This window comes from Staurois parvus, unplaced genomic scaffold (assembly GCF_062004578.1).
Source record: "Staurois parvus isolate SC_StPar_1 unplaced genomic scaffold, SC_StPar_1.0 ptg000027l, whole genome shotgun sequence".
Classification (NCBI taxonomy): domain Eukaryota; kingdom Metazoa; phylum Chordata; class Amphibia; order Anura; family Ranidae; genus Staurois; species Staurois parvus.
This window is the reverse complement of record NW_028317823.1, coordinates 6,164,047-6,185,610: the sequence shown is the minus strand read 5'-3', so window position 1 is coordinate 6,185,610 and position 21,564 is coordinate 6,164,047. Positions and strand designations below refer to the sequence as shown.

General features: G+C 41.5%; 1 protein-coding gene across 5 annotated transcripts in view; it reads right to left on the bottom strand.

Moving 5' to 3' along the window:
• The window catches only part of GRM5 (glutamate metabotropic receptor 5), a 546,141-nt gene that overhangs the window by 10,900 nt on the left and 513,677 nt on the right, over window positions 1-21,564 (bottom strand). For 4 of the 5 annotated variants that reach the window (XM_089656651.1, XM_089656647.1, XM_089656644.1 and 1 more), the window contains exon 9: window positions 8,035-8,088. The exons of the other annotated variant lie outside the window; for it this stretch is intronic. In XM_089656651.1, the coding sequence (XP_089512777.1) occupies window positions 8,035-8,088 (54 nt within the window). The remainder of the gene's footprint in view (window positions 1-8,034; window positions 8,089-21,564) is intronic. 5 annotated transcript variants of the gene reach the window in all.

Genomic DNA, 21,564 nt, shown 5'->3' with positions numbered 1-21,564 from the left:
CCAGGGGTGGACTGACAACTCATGGGGCCCCCGGGCAATAGGGGATCATGGGGACCCTGTGTCCTTGCCCAAACTCAAAAAAGTCTATGAAAAAGGTACCAGGGGCATCTCATGGGGCCCCCTACTGACCCCGGGCCCTCGGGCAGTGCCAGAGTTTTCAAATGGTCAGTCCGCCCCTGTCTATACCCTTCTTACTATTTTAAGTGGAATTCCAGCTTCAAGCTAACTAAAGCTAAAACTCCTAACACCTATGCTACCTAACCTGTGTAAGAAAGATATAATTATGTTCAGGCTGCTCTTGTCAGTGTTGCTGCAGGGGAGAGGAGGGAGTGCCAATAATGTATGGGCCATTGAAGCCCATGGAGGACGTCATGTTCCCTGGCATTACTAGTCATTTTAGGCGTGTTCTCTCCTCTCCCATTCAGCCAGAGCTGGCTGGCACAGAGGAGATGACGTGACCAGATTGCAACGGTCTGAAAATAGGTAAGTATGTGCAGATCCTTCTTACCCACAGGGGTGTATTTACCACAAGGCAAACAAGGCATTTGCCTAGGGCGGCATTTTTCAGGGGAGCTGCAACATTTTTCAGGGGGGCAGCAACATTTTACAGAGGGGCAGAGCTGCCCCCCGAAAGAAGGGATGGAAGAAGGGACACACGCAGCATAGGGACCAGGTGGGATCTGATCAGAGGCTGTGGGCTGCTTGATGGTGTATGCAGAGCCTGACTCTTGTTCCCGGGGATTTCCAGGGGGGGGGGTAGTGGAAGGCTCTCTCTGGTGGGGCTGGGGTATCGTTGGTCAATGTCAGGCTCTCTTCGTGGAGGAGGGGGGTGTTGGTTGGTGTCAGGGTCTCTCTGTGGGGAGGGTGGGGAGCCAATGTTTGTATTGCCTAGGGCAGCACGAAAAATAAATACACCACTGCTTACACAGGGAAGTCAGAATAAGTGTTAGTAGGGGGGGGGATCATTTTTAAAAGTTGTCAGGTTTTGCATGATATTCTACTTTAAGTTTTTGTAAAGAGGCACTTGACATCAAGAACCAATTCTAATGAGTACTGGCTACACCTTCTCTATTCTTTTCTATCACTGAATGCTGTAACAAATGAATAAGTTGGCTCATTGTGTTGAATTATCATTAAACATTTAAGGATAGCCTTCCATATATCTTGAGCACAACATAAAACCTGAGCACTACCTCTGTTCCTATGTTTTATCACCAGTATAAAAACAACCAAACAAACAGTATTTTGTTTGCACATGACTGGGTGATGGACGTCACAAAGCTAGGGCAGAATTCTCTTCTACTGAACAGACTATTTGCCTTTACTAAAGGCCCTTTAGTATATCAGTCCCTATGAATCATCATTGTAGTATGCTCTTTTATATCTTAGACAAAGTATTGTATGATTGAGAACTATCAAAATAATTGCTCCCCTTGGGTTTCTTGAGGTGAGTTACCTGATACCAGCTGTATGTAGAAAATATCTTCCAAAACTACGTATTACCTGAGGAAGCCCTCGTGGAAGATTGCAGAGTAGTACATGTACAATGATCAGGCTCTCTAATCTAATTAATAAGGGCAATATTAAAGCCATTCTATTTACGTCAGTGCTCCTCCAATAGCCAAGGGAGTTGCTTAGAAGGAGCATTTGCAGCAGTGTTCATAAAAACCGAGTTACACAATGGAGTAGAGAATCTTCACTTAGAAGAATGAATGTTTCAACTAAGTGTCCACTTGAATGTCCACTTAGCTTAGTAAATAAGGTGAAGCTGTGTTCACTATGGATATCCAATCATGTGAAAAGGAAATTGGGATTGATTTACTAAAACTGGAGAGTGCAAAATCTGGTGCAGCTCTGCATAGAAACCAATCAACTTCCATCTTCAGTTTGTTCAAATAATGTTTGACAAAAAAAACCTGGAAGCTGGGGAATTTATTGTCACTGAGGGGTTGTGTTATGGTGGTATCTATTGTTGCTGATGGGAGATCTGTCATTCCTAGTTGAGGGTGGGGGTCTATTGTTGCTGATGGGAGATCTGTCATTCCTAGTTGAGGGTGGGGGTCTATTGTTGCTGATGGGAGATCTGTCACTGGTGGGGAAAGGGGGGGGTCTACTGTTGCTGACGGGAGGTCTGTTACTGCTGGGGAAAAAAACCTGGAAGCTAACTAGTTCCTCCCGCTTTAGTAAATCAAACCCAATGCGTGACAGCAAGGAGTGCTTAGGCGTGCCAGAGGGTCTATTGATGCTGACTGCTGAGTGATGTAATGTCACTCAGTGGTTGTGTTATGGTGGTGTCTATTGTTGCTGATGGGTGATCTGTCATTGCTGGGGGGCGAGGGTGTATTGCTGCTGATGGGAGTATCTGTCATTACTGGAAAAAAAAAACTGAAAGCTGATTGGATTCTATGCAGAGCTGCACCATATTTTGAAAACTCCCATTTTAGTAAATCAAACCCAATGTGTGCCAGCAAGGAGTGCTTGGGCATGCCAGAGGGTCTATTGATGTTGACTGCTGAGGGATGTAATGCCGCTCAGTGGTTGTGTTTTCATGGTGATATCATGGTCTATTGCTGATAATGGGAAATCTGCCATTGCTGAGGGGGGGGGGGGGGGGGTGTACTGTTGCTGATGGGAGTATCTGTCATTGCTGGGGCGGCGGGGGTGCATTGTTGGTGATGGGAGGATCTGTCATTGCTGGGGAAAAAAAAAACCTGGAAGCTGATTGCATTCTATGCAGAGCTGCACCAGATTTTGCACACTCCCATTTTAGCAAATCATCCCCATGGAATTTTTGCTTGCACATGATTAATGCCAACAAATACACATCTGCAAAGTGATTTTTTTATACTCCTTTACTAAATCAACTAAGTTCTTCCAAGCAGTAAAAGCCATTATGGCATGTATCTCTGCATATCGATATCAGAAATTACTTGTCAACCCCATTGGGCATTTTTACCTAACATATATAATTTACAGGCAGAAATAAGACAATTTAGGATGTACATGAAGGAAAATAGGGAATTTTTTGGTTGTAGTGAAGGAAACTAACACTAAACACCTCCTTTCTGACAAAATGTGATATTTCGAAGCAGTACAATTAAATATTATGTGTGATTTCACATCTACTGTATATCAGTAATTGCTGCATGCCAAGCTGGATGAAGAGTTGACATGTCAAGGTTTACAGCTGTGTCTATTGAATCATAAGGCTGCTAGGATTATATGCACAAGAGCGGGTACATTTTATACACATAGCTTCTATAAATACACTTCCTTATAGCAACAAGCAACATTTCTCATTAACCAAAAAGAATACTTAAAAGGCCTTTCTAAGTATAAGAAAATAATAATGTAATACAAAGTATAGAAGTCCAGTTTAAATGTTTTCAATGGATTGCATGAAATGTGAAATTGTCAGAAAGGTATAGTTGTGTTTCAAGAAAATGTAATAAATTGCAGAGATTGAAGGACTGTTCACTTTAGGGCAAATAGTTGAATTGGAGAGAAGCTATTTAATCTGGCTTACTATATTCTAGTACTGAGGTGCTCAACCTTTTTCTTTTGGGGTCACAGTTGTTGCTATGCCATTGATTTAGAATCGCACAGTATTTTCTGTGTAGTTCTTTGCATATATATAATCAACATATGATTTCCATAGAACCTACTGCCATTATGCCCTTATTAATATTGCAACCCAAATGTCTAAATGTCTGTTGGTTACCATTTAAAGTGTAACTATAGGCAAAATGCATAAAGTATACGTATATAATGCAGTTTGTCACTAGCATACAGAAGTTTGTCTCCAGCATAACATAGCTTTATAACCAGTTGTGCAAAGTTAGCTTGTGGTGCCGCTCCAAGCCGGATAGTAAGGGAAAGTTACCCTGCCAGTATATATGGAAGAGGGTAGCAGCATCCCAAGATGCCTGCAGTAGTTCCAATCCAGTAAGAAAAATGGATGCTGCTCAACCTGCCCAACAAGTCTGATGTGTAGGATGGCCTCAGCCACTACCCTGGCCACGCCTTCTGATGCGTTTCAGCCCGCCCACCAGGGGCTTGGTCACAGAGGTGGCACCACTTCTGTGACCAAGCCCTGGGTGGGTTGCAAATCCTATCAGAGGCCATGGCCAGGGTTGCGGCTGAGGCCATCCTACACATCAAACTTGTTGGGATGGTTGAGAAGCATCCGTTTTTCTTTCTTTATAACCAGTTCATCATGCCACGCCGTAGATCCATTATTTTTCCAATTCCTGGAAGACCTTGTTCAAAAGGGTGTACACTGCCAGCATCGGTGCCACGTCCTCATGGATGTTAAATTGGGAGCAGTGTCTATGTCTGTACAGCTGCTGTGTCCCGATTGACATGAATAGAGCTGCCTGCCTGGGGATGCATGGAACGCCTCTGCATCCTCATGGGGGTAGACACAGCGTTCGCACAGGGGTACGCTGTAGTATGACCATGTGAACAAGGCTTAAAAGGCCAAGTGGTAGTTACAAGGTTGAAAAAAAAACATATTACAATGGGGGTGGGGGCTTACAATGGTCAGCTTTTATTCATATTGCTTACACCTTTTTTCCAACACAAGATCAACTTCAGCTAACACTCTTTAAGTAGGTACAGCAACTGCTTGAAAAAAATCATGTTGCTGTTTCAACTTAAAAAGTGTTTGCAAAAGTTGGACTTTAAGTTGTTTATCACTGAAAACTACATGTCCATCTATGACTATTCTGTCCAAAGGGCGACAACGTTGCTGAACAATTTCATGGCAGCATGAGCAGTGTTGTCACCCTGCTAAAGGAAGTAGAAAAATAAAGATCTACTAGCAGGATCAACAAATTATAACAATGTTACAGTGGAAAACTAAAAACTACTGTGTTAATGCTAATGCCAGACAGCATCGTAAATATCATTTTTAAATTTTGCCCGTAATTACACTTTAAGGTGTTACCTCCTGGTTGTGCACCTCTGTTCTAGGGTACATGTGAACAGGATAATAGGTTCTAAGGTCTACTCTTGTACTCTACAGGATAATCGACACACTGGGAAAGAAGGTTGCACAAATATATATAATATTTTATGATATATTTTTACAACTACACACTGTATTACACATTCTACTTACCATAAGAAACCCATACTTCAGAGGAAAGAACAAAAAACACAAATTTACACAGATTTACACATAGACATATATAGCCTCTCAGTACTGTAACATACTGCAGCATCTTGAAAGATTTCTATAGACAAGAACTACACAAAAAACATATTTTGCAGCATTTGGAGTATTTTTTGAGGACTATGACATATGCCAACTATATACAGAATATTTTGTTTTACAGGTATGCACACAAATAAGCACACATATTTTATATTGCTTTGCATTTATTATTAGTTAAAACTGAATTTTAGTCTGCTGATATTTAGTCTTATCTGGTTCCTCTCTCCCTCTTCAACGTACTAATGAAAGTGTTGAATAAAACCTTTCCATTTTTATTACATACATTATTTTAGGCCCAGTGATGTCAGAACTGGTAAACTGGTCATTTGGACTTCTACCAGTTTTAATCCAACATCCTAGCAGTTTGCTGACCTAGTAATCATATGGCTTTGATATTGAACAAAAGCCACGTGATTACACCTGTTCATGATTACTTGGTGGTCAAGTGTTGCAAAGTGAAATAAGAGGTCAATTTGATTAAATTTACCCAAATGCATTCTGATGAGAAATTGCCCACTCCTCGCTAATCACATATTTTGATTGCCAAGGTTCTATACAGATTGGTCTACCTGTAGATATTTGAAAAAACCAAATACTCCTGTATTTAGAGTGGGGTTTTCCCTTTGGTACCCCTCAAACTGATCCTGGACTGCCTAGGGATCTTTCTAGGAAATCAGCTAATGGAGAAGATATCACTTTTAATGGGAGATCCAAGTATTGTTGAGATCTTTTGAACTAGCCTGAAGTGCAGGAGACAATGCGATCCACCTGGTCCTTAGGAGTGGAGTGATTTGTGATCAAGCCCCCCAGTGGGAAGGGCAAATGCATCAGGGGGTGTGGGTTGTGGAGTAGCACTGGCTGAGGCTACACTACTATGTACAATCCGGTTGAGCTGGGTGTACATCATCTTCTACCTACATAGGATCTTTTGAAATCACTAAATGCAGTCAATTAACATTTTATCCTGTTTTCTATTTTCCATGTAGATGGAGCAGATTGGGATTTGAAGCCATGAACCATTTTTTTCCTTCCTCTCATAAAAATATCATTGCAGTTTAGTTCAAAATAAATACAACCCTTTTTGTATCATGGGAACTTTATTTATGGTTCAGGCTCAATCATGAAATGTAGAGGAGGATGAGAGGCCACCAAGTGAACCTATTTTAAGTCTTCTATATGTGCCTGACTATAAATGTGCCTAGATGGTGATGAGCAATTGAGCGAGTATTCATGTTTATGCCTATGCAGGGAGAGCACTTGTCTTGGGCAGGTGGGGAAGCAAGTGGCAATCAATCAATCAATCAACCTGCAAAAGCCATTCTGGGAGACTTATTCTTTCTCCAAGCAGGCTCAGCCAGGAGACATTGGGGAATTGGAAAGCTTCTAGATATTCACTCTAACATTGCCTAAACCGGTTGCATTGGGCAAATGTTCTCATGTCTTTTGGCACGTTTAAACACAAGCAACACAAAGGTTTTTTTTTTAACGTACCGCAGTTATTTTAAGTGGGAAGTTTACACAAAAGCGTTTCTTAAAGTGAAACTTCTTTAACAAGTGCTTTCAGCTACAGCTACATAATTATCATTTGCAGTGATTTACACATTTATAGAGCTGGATATCACACTCCTGGATAGTTCAGTGGTGTCCCAAAAATGCCTTTTATTATACCAAGAGAAAACAGACATGACATATCTTAGGTAAATGTTCAGCTTGTGGTGATGAGCGAGCAAATGCACAGGCTGGAGACCATTCTTAGTTTCTAAATGTTATTTTAGGAAGTACACAAATGCCAAGTTTGGAATTTATTTTAAAACTCCCTTGCTTAGTACTGAATAAAAATAGACAGAGGGAAAAGTTGAGTCACTTAATATAGCAACCAACTGAAACCAACTGGACAACCAAAATGAAAATTTGCTCTGAACCATACTAAGCAGATCCTGAATTCCTTGTCAATGATTTTGCATGTTATAATATATGCAGTTCAGAGAATATATAAGAAGACAGCCAACAGGGACAGCTCTCCAGGGCTAAAAAAACCCTGAATGTGAGCTATGACAAACAAATGTGATTTCATAGTAAGGCAATATGCTTTTGCACTTGTTACCCCTACAAGACCCATCTCCTTCATATGATCTTCCTAGACCTTTCACCACATACAGGGAGCATTCCCAACTGAGGTCTTGGCCAAAAACATCACCAGGACAGACATGTGACAACTTGAATGGAGTTGTTCTACCACACCGCTGGGGGGTTGGTCCCCATTTCTGACTAGCTGTAAGTGGCTGTCAATCAGATGCTGGGGACAGCTCATGCCAGTACATTCTGCCTATCAATGGATTGATACTAGAGCAGCTAGAGGGCATCACATTAGAAGGCTGAAGATGGTTGAGCACCCACTAACCATACAGGAAAATTAGAAGTAAACTTATAATGTATAACTTGATTTATAATATATAGGACATGCAATTGTCCTTGGAGAGATAGCATTCTAAATTAATTACTGAATTATGAAAATGGATGAAACATGGCAAAAAATGAGCAGTAATAATGAATATTTTTGTGTAGGAGAGAGGGCCATGGTATCATTTTTGCCAGGTTACACTTCAAATAGGATTGATCTTCTTTAGTTGTCCTTGCTTACGCACTCTAACCTATGATTACCATTGCAGTTTTTCAACACACAGGTCAATCCTGACTGGGACAACAAGCATTGTACAGACATACACGACATAGAGCAGCCAAGATTTTTTTTTTGCTGTTTTTGCACCCATCTAGCACTACACAACAGAGATTAGGAGTTTAAAATGAGTTCTTACATTCCAATTGGCTGCTGACAATACGTGTGAGTAGGCCCAGGAGTGAATGAAATGCTAGAATAAAGAAAGTTTGATGGGTTAATATAGAACTTAAAAGGAAATGCATATTGATGGTGTTAACAAGCACCTGGCATCAACATAAGCTGTTGGAGGCCATTTTGTTGGTGGGATAACATTTCACCCAGATTAAAATGATATTTGGTTTAGAAAATGACTGATGTATCTTGTTGATGTCGTAGACCATGTCCTATATGGGTACTGCCTTCAAAATGGCTGTTGTCGATGACAGGTGCTCAGGTGCTACTTTTGCAGATAACGAAGTTCACAGGTATGAATCTAAAGTACCATTTCAGTTTACGTACTGTATGCCTTCACCAGGTCATAATGACCTACAAAACTGGAACAACCATCTAAAAATTGGGGTTGAAACCTTCTATCGTATCTGTCACCACTCCAATGCCATTTTCTTTACTCAATAATAAATTACTGTACATTTTCAGCCATACAACTCAAACAACTGTCACAGACCCTTTGGCACCCTGGTAATTACATTAAGATAATCAGAAGAGAATGCATTCTGAAACTTTCACATGTCCAGGCATGTTCCTGGACATCTGCCTTGACACATTTCCTAACACCATGGCCATTGAATCAAAGTATAACTAAACCCAAGAACAAAGCTTACCAGTTCTAAAGTTCTATGTGGTGGCTGCATTATATTTTGTTTTGTGTCCTTGCCATGAACTGGAAGTGTAAAACAAACTTATCTTCCATCTATAAACAACTAATCTCCCTATCGTTAATGTAATGGAGATGAAGAAAGGCAATCATGTTTGAAGTCCAACTTGAGTGGCACAACCATAGCTCTATCCATAAAAAGAGTGGAGGGGTAAGTGTAGCCATTCAGTGACAGGAAGTGTGTTATTCACAGGATTACCAGGTGAAAATATGGATAGATTAAAAAAAAAATTATTATTGAAGCCACCTCACTTACGGACTAGTGGGGTGCAATATATAACATTTTTTGATTTGGGATTTAGATACACAATAAATTAAGCCAGAGTTGCCTGTGATGGATATAAATACTAAAGTATGTTCCATTCATAGCTATAGCCATCAGCAGCGATCATAATGTTCTGCCAGTGGGGAAGGCTACTCGCCGGCAGGATCCAACAGCTCCACGGGAAGGGGCAGGGGGGATCAACACTGATTGTGTTGATGAGGGAATCAAGCTATTTTCTTTCCTTCCACCACAGAAAATTGCATAATGTATGGCCTGCCTTACTCTACCAACATGTGAAATTTGAACAACTTATGTAAATTAATAAAAAAAACACTATGCCCACTTTTGCATTTCTTTTTAGTACAACTCTCCTACAATTTTGGCTTCTTCCAAAAATATGAGCATCAAACATTTTGCAAACCTGAAATCATAACGGTTCAAATGTTTCACTAGTTAGAAACAACTGGCACCCAGAGTCCTGTTAAGACTAAAGTAGATCTTGACAAAGTTCTGATTACCAGGTCTTATCATACATTCATGGGATAAAGGAACATTTCCATACTGAGCTTTAATTGGTGCCACAAAGACAAGACAATGTAATCAAGACTATTTTTATTTGAACGTTTCATTTAATTTCCAATCACTCTGATGAAGCTAATCAGTCAAGCATTCAAGTCATCTTCTACAAGGACATCAAAAAACTCTGCAATCTGGACATCATTGCTTTTGACTAGAAGAGGTCAGTCTTGACTTTGTACATCTATAAAAAGACCTTGGTTTGTTTGCGTTTTATTTTTGTTTCAAAAGGATCCATGAAACTATTAAAAATTCTTGTATATAAAAACCAACTCATAAATTATGCTTTCATTTAAATTATTCCCTGTTTCTTTAAGTCGAGTTTGAATTCTATAACGTTCATGTGCTAGTTGTCATCATCCATTATGATTGTCATCATAATTTTTCATGAAATGGCTGAGATACATTTCAAAATATAAAAAAGATGGCAGACTATGGAAGAACATAAAATGAACATGTTACTATGAATCACTGGAACAAGACTTACATGTGGAACGGATGGTCTGATGATGGAGGTGCGTAGACTGGAAAACAAGAACAAACTATAAACAATATGAAAAATATGAAATATGAAACAGGGAGCACTATAATTGCCACAGGTACAAATTATGAGGAAGTACACAAACAGTGGAATGAAAATTCTAATTATATGTGGGCCAGTCTCATTTTGTTCTTTGTTCACAATTTTATCTTAGTCGGACTTATGATTCCCATTACAGCAAACCGTGTGCTTCTGCGTATAAAGAAACATGTGATGAATCCTTTATCATCCATGTAACAGCATTCATGATTGGTAATGGCCCAGTGCTGTCACATGGGGAAGACAACTTACTTCTGTGTAAGCTTGAACTAGAGAGACTTCTTTTCTTTGCTCCCGGCTGAAAGGAGTGGTGGGTGTGCAAAGAAAGACTTGTATATGATGGGGATTTGGGGAAAGTAAAACCAACCTATTAATTTGTCTTGCATGGGCCAATCACAGAAACGCTTTAAAGTAGACCTTTTCTCGAATGTCAACTTAATGCTTTGCCAGCAGCCTTGCTTGGTATGAAAGATACAATTCTAATGTTTCCTTCAGAAATCACTGTTCTAAACTTTGTCCTGTGCTGGGGTAGTGGCCAAAAGCCTAGGTCACATGATCTGTGCTGAAATGAAAAATCAGCCAGTTGTGATCAGCACTGCAGGGAGCATCAGGTAATATTTTCTTCATGAAAGTCATTATTTGTCAATTCTAACAAAGCTATAGTAACTCAGGGTTTAGTACAGGGTAACTGCTGAGGATACGTTAACAAATGTTGAGTACTGAGGATATGTAATAAACATTTTGCCTCTGATAACTACCAGTCAACACTTTGCATGCCTGCTAGTTTTAAAACCAGCTCCGGTCTCCACCAATAAGTAGTAACCAATCAGTGTGACTTCTGGTCATGCGATCACTATAGACTATAACACTATAGACATAGTGATCACATGCAAGCTAAAGCCTTCATTTGGAATTAAAAATGGTTCTATCTGTCAGAGACCACTGTATCCTGTAGAGAATATTTGTTTTTTTACATTTTTCTCCACTTTAAAAGGACAAAACAACCAAAGTAGAGCTTATATTTAAACACTCTACCAAATAAAATCCTTATATGCCCTCCAAAAATATTGTAAAAATTATTAAGGTGGACATATTAGTTATAGCATTGCAGTCAGGTTGACTAATGGGAACCGACTAAATAAATCTAAACAATCGGTATCCCCTAAGAACTGCAATTGTATCAACCCTAGACGCCAAAGTACCACTTTCTCCCCAAAAGTTCAAACAAAAAAAGTCTCTCACAGCGTCTTTAAACAAGTAACCCCCAAAGTGATGAGTAAATCCTTTTTCTTTGTTCGATTCTTTCTGTGCACAATAATTAATTAATAATTAATCCTTTCTCCACTTGTTACCCTCATAAAAAGATAAAACGCACATAGTGTATTAGCCGCAATATGTGCAAAATTATCATTCCGAATCACACTTACAAAAATTTGTGAAAAATGTGCTCCACACTCCACCAAGTGTCCACGTCTAAATATCTGGTATCCTTAGTCTTACCCTCTAATTACTAATTACCCTCTAATTATTTCCTCATAATACATTCCACCAATAAGATTCTCTCACGAAGTCAACTTTTCTCCGTCTTTCCTCTCCAAGGTGATATGACACATTGGTGGAGTGTGGATTCACTTTTCACTGGTGGTAATATGTATGTGTAAAGGGAGCACAAGAGAGCACCTTATTGAGAAGTCAAAATATACTATATTTTGATATTTTCTAAGGGTCCATCACCTTGGAGAGGAAAGACGGAGAAAAGTTGACTTCGTGGGAGAATCTTATTGGTGGAATGTAATATGAGGAAATATTAAAGTAATTAGAGGGTAAGAGTAAGGATAACAGATATTTAGACGTGGACGCTTGGTGGAGTGTGGAGTACATTTTTAACAAATTTTTTAATTGTGATTCGGAGTTATAATTTTGCGCATATCGAGGATAATACAGTATGTGCGTTTTATCTTTTTTTTGAGGGTAACAAGCAGAGAAAGGATTAATTATCATGCACAGAAAGAATCGAACAAAGAAGGATTTATTCATCACTTTGGGGGTTACTTGTTTAAAGACACTGTGAGAGACTGATCTTTTTTCTTTTTAATGTGAACTGATGCTGCCAAAATTTAGTGATGGCACGTAGGCTTCAAACAATTCTGGGCTCAAAATAGCTTGAAATTGTTCAGGGACTCCACTGACCAGTAATAATGTATAGGAGTGGCATTCTCCAAAGTCCTGTCTTCCTTGTTGAAGATTACTAAAAATATGTGTTTCTTGGTGCTTGCTTATAGCAATTATCAGCTTGAATGCTTAAAATGTATTTTGAAATTTAAGAAATTGAAAATTTTCAATTAAGTATTACATTTAAATTAATGTAATTAATATAAATTATTTAATGTAATTTTAATTAATTAAAATTAAATTTAACATTTAAAAAAATATACTGCACACTTTAAAATTTGATAGGGGGCCAACTTTGTTGAAATTGTAGACTTTCATTTATAAAAATTAAAGGAAGCAAACATTTCAAGGGAAAGTATAAATTGCCAGTATTAACCCGGAACAGTCCCTGTATAGCCGTTGCCCAAATATTAATTTTCACAAAGTCTGCTGCCTCCGTTTTTATGATGGCAATTTTCATATACGCCAGAATGTTATGAAGAGTGATCAGATGACTTGGAATTAATTTCAAAGTCCCTCTTTGCCAAAAAAAGGAACTTAATCCCCCAAAAAAACATTTCCATTACATTTCAGCCCTGCCACAAAAGGACCAGCTGACATCATGTCAGTGATTCTCTCTTTAACACAGGTGTCAGTGTTGATGAGGACAAGGCTGGAGATCACTCTGTCATGTTGATTGAGTTAGAAAAGCAGACTGGAAGCTTTAAAAAGGAGGGTGGTGCTTTAAATCATTGTTCTTCCCCTGCTAACCATGGTTACCTGGAGGAAACACGAGCAGTCATCATTGCTTTGCAGAAAAAGAGAAGAATAGGCAAGGATATTGCTGCGACTAGGATTGCACCTAAATCAACCATTTATTGGATCAAGAACTTCAAGAAGAGAGGTTCAATTGTTGTGAAGAAAGCTTCAGAGCCCCCAAGAAAGTCCAACAAGCGTCAGAACCGTCTCCTAAAGTTGATTCAGCTGCACCACCAGTGCAGAGCTTGCTCAGGAATGGCAGCAGACAGGTGTGAGTGCATCTGCACATACAGTGAGGTGAAGACTTTTGGAGGATGGCCTGGGGTCAAGAAGAAACCACTTCTCTCCAGGGACAGACTGATATTCTGCAAAAGGTACAGAAATTGGACTGCTGAGGACTGGGGTAAAGTCATTTTCTCTGATGAATCCCCTTTCCTATTGTTTGGGGCATTCAGAAAAGACCTTGTCTGGAGAAAAAAAGGTGAGCACTACCATCAGTCCTGTGTCATGCCAACAGTGAAGCATCCTGAGACCATTCATGTGTGGGGTTGCTACTCAGCCAAGGGAGTGGGCTCACAATTTTGCTTAAGAACACAGCCATGAATAAAGAATGGTACAAAAACATCCTCCTAGAACAACTTCTCACAACTATCCAAGAATTGTCCTCCCCCTCTTTTTGCCCACAGCCTTCTGGGACACATCACAGGTCTCAGAAGGCTGCGGACAAAGAGAGAAGATGGCTGGACTTGCACAGGGCAATCAAAACTAGGTACCTGCTCCCCCCAAAAAATTTTAATGTGCCAAATGTGGTACGGGAGGAGGAGGGGAGGAGAACATAAAGCAGAACTTCACCTTTAGGGTGAAGTTTCACTTTAAATTGGTTAGAGGTGTTTGGCTCCAAAATTTTTGAAACAAACATTTGTTTATGTTTGTTTTTTTATATTTTTATTTTTTTTTAATTTGTGTAGGCTGAAACATTTGCGATATTTCATTATTACCACATGCAGCTAGTAGATGGTGCAGTCAAGGCAAAATTTTATTATTCTTCAGCATAATTTACTGCTACGCTGTGATGAGTCTGTCGCCTGATCCCACACTTGCTTGAAAAAAGTGTAGTTGAATACATTAAGCCCTTCCCATTCATTTCTCATTATTCTGTAATGCTGGAGGCTTTACATAGGCTTTCTGATTATGTGATCATTACAATTGGCTGTCACAGTGAGCATGTGATCAGTGGCCCATCTTACTGGGTCCTGGTCATCACTGTGTGACTGGGAGGTGTTGGTGACATAGGTAGGTCAAACTGTGTGTTTGTTGCTTCAATAAAATTTCAGGATTTTGGGGGGTATATATGGATATTCAGTGGGGTGCTCCAGCTCCGCTCCTGATGATGTTATATGACAAAATGCGTAGGCAGGGCCATATGGAGTCCATAACCAGTGAACTAAGATGCCAAGAATACACAGCCTTAGTAGGGGCTTACTGAACGCGCAGTGTGACCTACCTATGCAGATGGTCAACATCTTGTGGCGAGTGGAGCTCTGGAGGGGGAGCACAAAGTGGAGCACTCAACACAAAGATCTTTACGGATAAGAAGATTAATCACTGAATCACATATGAGATCTGAATGTGGAAAGTGTTTCACATTGGGACTTTAAATATTTGTATGTGGATAGTGGTGTACCGGGATTTTAATATTCGCACAGAAGTGCACTGCATTTATGCATATTAATATTGTTATGCTTTGATTGAAACCGGTTTATATTATTATGACTGATGGGCATGATTCTTGCTCAGTTTGCCAGCACTGGTTTATGCATGCACGGTATATAGGAATGTCTATTTCCACCTAATGATAGGGATGTACTGAGACCCTGGGGAGGAGGAGTACACTTTAAGCACATCATATATGGTATATAGTCATACATTTATCTGTGAGCCATCATTACAAATATAAATACAAACACTTAACCACTAGTGGCAGCACAGCATTTATTTATGTATGTGGACTTATATTTTCATAACAGCTGGGAACTATGCTTGTTTGATCCTGTGTGCTAGTGGAGTGGGATACAGGAGGTCAATGGCTGGTCTGGCCTGGGAGTACGGAAAATAGGTGGACAGAAGACCCTTTGAATAGCGCTGGTGGTTTCCCAGCAGGGGATCACATAGATGCTTTATAAACTGTTGCTGGATTTTATCACACAGATGATTTACCCAATGCAACATTCCCAGCAGGCAGGGGTGTACTTACCACAATGCAAACAAGGCATTTGCCTAGGGAGAAATTTTTCAGGGAGCAGCACGCCGGAAGAAGGCATGGAAGAAGGGACACACGCTGCATGGGGACCAGGTGGGATCCGAGAGAGGTTGGCGGCTGCTTCACAGTGTATGCAGAGCCTGACTCTCATTCATTCCAGGGGATGTCTGGAGCTGTGAAGGGCTCTCTATCGCTGGGGGGGGGGGGGTTTGGGGGTGGCTGGTTTATGGAGGGTGGTGTTAGTGGAAGGCTTTCTCGGGTGAGGGGATCAGGGGGTCATGGGGGTGGTGTTGGTTCGTGTCAGGCTCTCTCTGTGGGGGGGGGGGGGGAGTGGCTGATTTTTGTGTTGCCTAGGGCAGCACAAAACCTAAATACACCACTGCCAGCAGGGACTGCAACTGAGTGTGATGGAAGGCTGAGAAATGTTATATATTATAACTACAAAGGCTGTACCAAAAGTGGGCATAGCTTTTGCATTAGCATACATAGGTTGTACATAGGTTGTTCAAATTTCACATGTTGGTAGAGTTATTCTTCCTCTGTAGTAACTCTTATTTTTTCATTGCAGGTAAATAATGGATTCCAAGCAGAACTAACATGCTGTCATTGAGTTCTTGATGAAGGAAGGGTGCAGGTTCTCCGACATCCACAGAGGGCTACAGCATGTTAATGGGGATTAAACCATTGACAAGAGTCACCAATGACAAGACATGGCTCTTGTCGATGGTGTCATCTTCACAAACATTCTGTAGCCTTCTGTGGGTGTCATAGATCCTGCACCCCTTCTTCGCTAAGAACTCAATGATGGTGCATTGCTTGGAAGTCATTAGTTATCTGCAGTGAAAAAGAAGAATTCCTATAGAGGAAGAGTTACTCTACCAGCATGTGAAATTTGAGCAACCTATGTAAGTTAACCTCCCTGGCGGTATGATTATGTCAGGAATTTTGTACCAAAAGCGGTACCATTTTTTGCATGGAAATTTGGTGTTATGTATTGTAGGCCTGCAATTCTTAGTAATTACTTACTTAATAAATACTCATAAAAAATAATAATATAATAATAATAAATGTAATTCAATAATATAATCAAACCAAAAACACTGAAATTTGAAATATTGCGCCAAGATTTTGACCTAAAGGGACGCTTTTTGGATGCCATGGACTTTTCTAAGTTTCCAGGCAGAAAGAACAGTAAAAATGCAGGCAGGGCACAGGACAAAGCAGTAGGGACAAAATGTATGTGAAATGCTTTGATACAGGAATATTTTGCTATGAAATAATCGTTTTAAAAGCCAGATGCCGGCATCGGCCGGAGGAGATGCCCGGGGACGCTGCAGGGGATGCATCGCGGGAGCGAAGGACAAGGTAAGCGCTGTAGGGAATCCCTGTGCAACGCCGCATGGTAAGCCCGAGTGTAGCTCACTTTTGGTACTGAAACTTTACCCCGAGCTACACTCGGGAATACCGCCAGGGAGGTTAATGAAAAAAAGTTATGCCCACTTTTGCATTATTTTCTGTACACCTCTCATAAAACAACAATGTGAATTGAGACTTCTAGACCCCCAAAATAGTCAGATTCCCTGTGAATATAGCCTATACAAGCACCAAAAAAGAAAAAAAAATAAAGTATATCAGAACAGACAAATACTAAAATCAATAACAGAAACACCATCCATGTGGCTATGCCACTACCTAACTGATAAACTAACCCAGATATTGGAATATTGATCTGTATTTCATTGTGTTTTCCTCACATGAGGGAATATGATGCAATCAATGGTACAACATTAAGTCCACATCCATGGTAGTCTTCCATGGTTTAGGATAAAAAGATGACCTAATACAAAATAAATTCTCATACAATTTTCAATCAATGCATTCCTCACAGCTGTAATAAAGCCCAAGTTCCCCAGACAGAGAATATGCAGTTTATTATCCTTAGATCAAAAATCAATGCTTGGGTACATATTTCTTGTTGGGTGATGTTATATATAATATACACATTCCATGGCGAGTTTTCCTAAAAAAATCAATTTAGCACCATTGATTAGCAAACTTCAAGTGCAGTAGACATCCAAGCCCTTTATTACAGCTCTGAGGAATACAGCGATTCTTGATTATGTGAGAATTTCTATTTCACTGGGTTGTATGTTTATCCTAAGCTGTGGAAGGCTACTAGGGATGTGGACTTAAAGCTGTTTTAAACCCAAAAGTAAATATTTATTATTTTGCAGTTTAACGACTCTTAGATGTGATGGCTGCATTGATTGTCTTTTTTAGGCTTGCTTTCTTCTATTTTCATCTTGTGATCTGGCCAGTAAGTCTGCTGTTTTTCAAAGGTGTTAGCTGGAGTTTGGCTTCAATTTCTTAGTGTATTTAATGAATGACTCCACTTTTGCTATATATAATATAATTATATAATTTTTATAGCATATTGGTGTTCATTTACAATGAGATTAATGGATTTTTGTTTCCTGTTGAGTGGAGAAGGATTTGCAATGTTGGTGATCTGTGGATATAAATTACCAGGGAAGTGGGGCAAGAGTGCAGGAAATTAACTTTTAATCTTCATTTTCCAGCTAATTACTCATCTTCCCAGAATTGTTTTTCTAACATTAACTGATTTTACCATAGTGCTAATGACCCCACCCTCTCCTGCAGCTACCAAGGTTCCACAGACCCCCCCTGCCTTCCAATATAGCCATCACAGTGCCAATCACAGCTCCTTACCTTCTCCCTTCCTATATACTGTAGACATCACAGTGACAATCAAAACTCTCCCTCCCCTTCCTTCCCATGGAAATACAACAGCACAGCATATCCCACTCCCTTCCAATGAAGCCACCAAACTTCCACAGACACCTTCCTCCCGTCTCTGCAGTCACCAAAATGCCAAGGACCCCCCCCATTCGACAATGAATGTAATTCCACAGATTCCCCTCCCATCTCATACAGTCACCACAGTTTCACAGACCCCCTCTTTCCTTCAACTACCAAAGTATCAAAGAATTACCATCCTGTAGCCATTACTTATCTACATTTCTTTAGCCATGCAGCTACCACAGTGGCACAGACCTGACTGTTATGCAGCCATAACAGTGCCACAGACTCTTCCCATTCAGCCACATTTCCATAGATTCCCCTCTCTCTTCCCATGTAGCTACCACAGTTTCACAGACCTTCTCCCTTCCCATAGATCAAACACAGTGTCACAGAATCCTAACCAGATAGGCACACCAGGTCTGGGGGGCTTTACCCACCTAGAATACACAGAAATGTCAATATATGGAAAACTATCAGCCTAGTCTTTTAGTAGTACAGTCCTAGTTGATGTGTGCCACCACTGGCAACCCTGATGCCCTATGCCATGGTCTAAGATGGCTATCTAGAAATCCAGGTCTGTTTGCACTACTGTGTGATAAACCTCACTGTCTTTAGGAAGCCCCAGCTCTGTAATATGCCTACTGGTCAGACAAAGAGACTCTAGGCTAGGGTCAATCCTACAGGCACAGCAGGTAAGAGAACCCTTTTCAACACTCAATGGCAGCAGGGGGATAAGACTGATGAGGGGTGGCCCAAGTGATATAGCATCAACATGTTGGGTGGCCTAAGTGATGTAACAATATTACATTAGGTAGTTTAGGTAATGTAGCACCAACTCATCATGTGGCCACCCCTCTATCATATAGGATAGCCCATCAAAAGAAATATACTCTCTGGCACCCAGGGTACCTAGAAGCAGACTTCACAGACACTCGAAAATGGTCACTGTAGGATAATGCCTAATATTATGAGACTGTCTAGGACACTTGGCAACTACAGTATGTAAGATCTCAGGGTCTTGGTGTAAAAGTCCTCCTACCTTAAACTATGATTTAGCAGTAGGTGAAAAAAAAGGTGAAGTATCAGCAATAATAATAATCCCAATGTTATTTTATATCATTACAGTATGCTTAGTGATCCTGCACACAACTACTCTATAGATCTATTACAAATTTCTATAATTTACGAATTTTCTGCTTTGCAAAATTACAAACCTCAGCGACATTGTCAATTTTTAGCAGAAGACACACTGGAACTTTTTAAAGCCCCAGGAAGTCTGGGTTAGACATATGGGGTTAAAGCTGAACTCTAGGGAAAACAAAAAACAAAACTCCTCCCTTGCAATAGGACTGTCCCTGCAGCACAAGGGTTAGCTTCTCATGTACGCTTAGGGTAATTATCCAATTTTCCACTCCCTCAGGTTGCCTAGACTGGTGTCAGGAATGGACTTGCCAGTAATGGTGGGACTCACCTGACTTGTGGGCTGCAGTACCAGGGCTGGCCAGCGGGTGCTCTCAGCAATCAGAGACTCAACCCTGCAGGCAGCCAAACACCTGAAGCTGATTACGGAGGTGTTTTTAAGGGATGGCCAGACCTGCAGTCTGGGCCTTGGTGTGTGTTTTTCCATGGGCCCCTGTATCTTGTAACCTGTGTTCCTGTTCCTGCCTCTGCCTGACTTGTTGATGACCCTGCTTGATCCTGACTAGAGATGAGCGAAGAAATGAAAAATTCGATTCGACTGATTCGGCGAATTCGTGGACAATATTCAATTCGAGTCGAATAAATTCGCTGTGAATTTAACTTAAAAAAGGGTGTTTCTAGGCTTCAGAGAGACTTAATATTAGTGCAGAACACTGTACCTTTAATTTAAATGCCCTTGGAGTCTGCTGGGGAAGAGAAATAATACTGTCACTCAGTATGACATGCAGATGAGTGCCGTCGATCTTAGAATCACCGCACACTTCACTCATTTGGCCAGTCACGGGGCCAAAACCAGTGTTTGGAGCCACAGTGTGGCGGTGGAGGCAGCAGCAATGGGAGGCCATACAGCAACCTATGACAAAATGGAAACCAGCAGGAGTGTGAGGAGACCGGAAAGTGGCACATGGCAGAGTGGGAGCAATGGGAGGCGGTACAGGGACCCAGGTCACACTGTGGGCCCAGCAGCAGCGTGACCAGGTGGTACGGGGGTCCATGGCAGATTTGGGGCCTGGCAGCACCTATGGGAGGCCTGTAATCTGCCAGCACCCTATGACAAAATGGAACCCTGGGCTGGGGCAGGCAGAACCGCCGTATCTTTATCACGGTTTTCCCAGGCCACCGAATGGCGACGCTGCATATGCTGACGCAACGCTGTAGTCCCAACATGGGCCCCCTGGCCACGCTTGACTTTCTGGCCACATAGTCGACATACGGCTACGTTTACTTCCTCGGGCGGCTTGACGAAAAATTGCCACACCGCAGAGTAGGAAACTTTGCCTCCTCTACTCCTCACTGGCTGACTGCTACTTCCTCCGTGCACACCGGCACCACTACTGGCCGTGGTGGTAGGCTGCAGTGGAGCTGGTGCTCTACTCCGTGGCCGTTTGCCTCCACTGACACTGCTGCGACCCTGCTGCCTCCTGGCAGCAGCAATGGGAGGCCGTACAGGGACCCATGAGAGACTCTGGACTTGGCAGCAGCATGAGGAGGCGGTATATAGGGGCCCATGGCAGATTAGGGGCCTGGCAGCAGCTATGGGAGGCCCGTAATCTGCCAGCACCCTATGTCAAAAAATTCAACACACCAGCAGTGTGAAGAGACCTGAATGTGGCACATGGCAGAGTGTGGCGATGGAAACAGCAGCAATGGGAGGCCGTACAGGGACCCATGAGAGACTCTGGACTTGGCAGCAGCATGAGGAGGCGGTATATAGGGGCCCATGGCAGATTAGGGGCCTGGCAGTAGCTATGGGAGGCCCGTAATCTGCCAGCACCCTATGTCAAAAAATTCAACACAACAGCAGTGTGTGAGGAGACCTGAAAGTGGCACATGGCAGAGTGTGGCGATGGAGACAGCAGCAATGGGAGGCCGTACAGGGACCCATGAGAGACTCTGGACTTGGCAGCAGCATGAGGAGGGGGTATATAGGGGCCCATGGCAGATTAGGGGCCTGGCAGCAGCTATGGGAGGCCCGTAATCTGCCAGCACCCTATGTCAAAAAATTCAACACACCAGCAGTGTGAAGAGACCTGAATGTGGCACATGGCAGAGTGTGGCGATAGAAACAGCAGCAATGGGAGGCCGTACAGGGACCCATGAGAGACTCTGGACTTGGCAGCAGCATGAGGAGGCGGTATATAGGGGCCCATGGCAGATTAGGGGCCTGGCAGCAGCTAT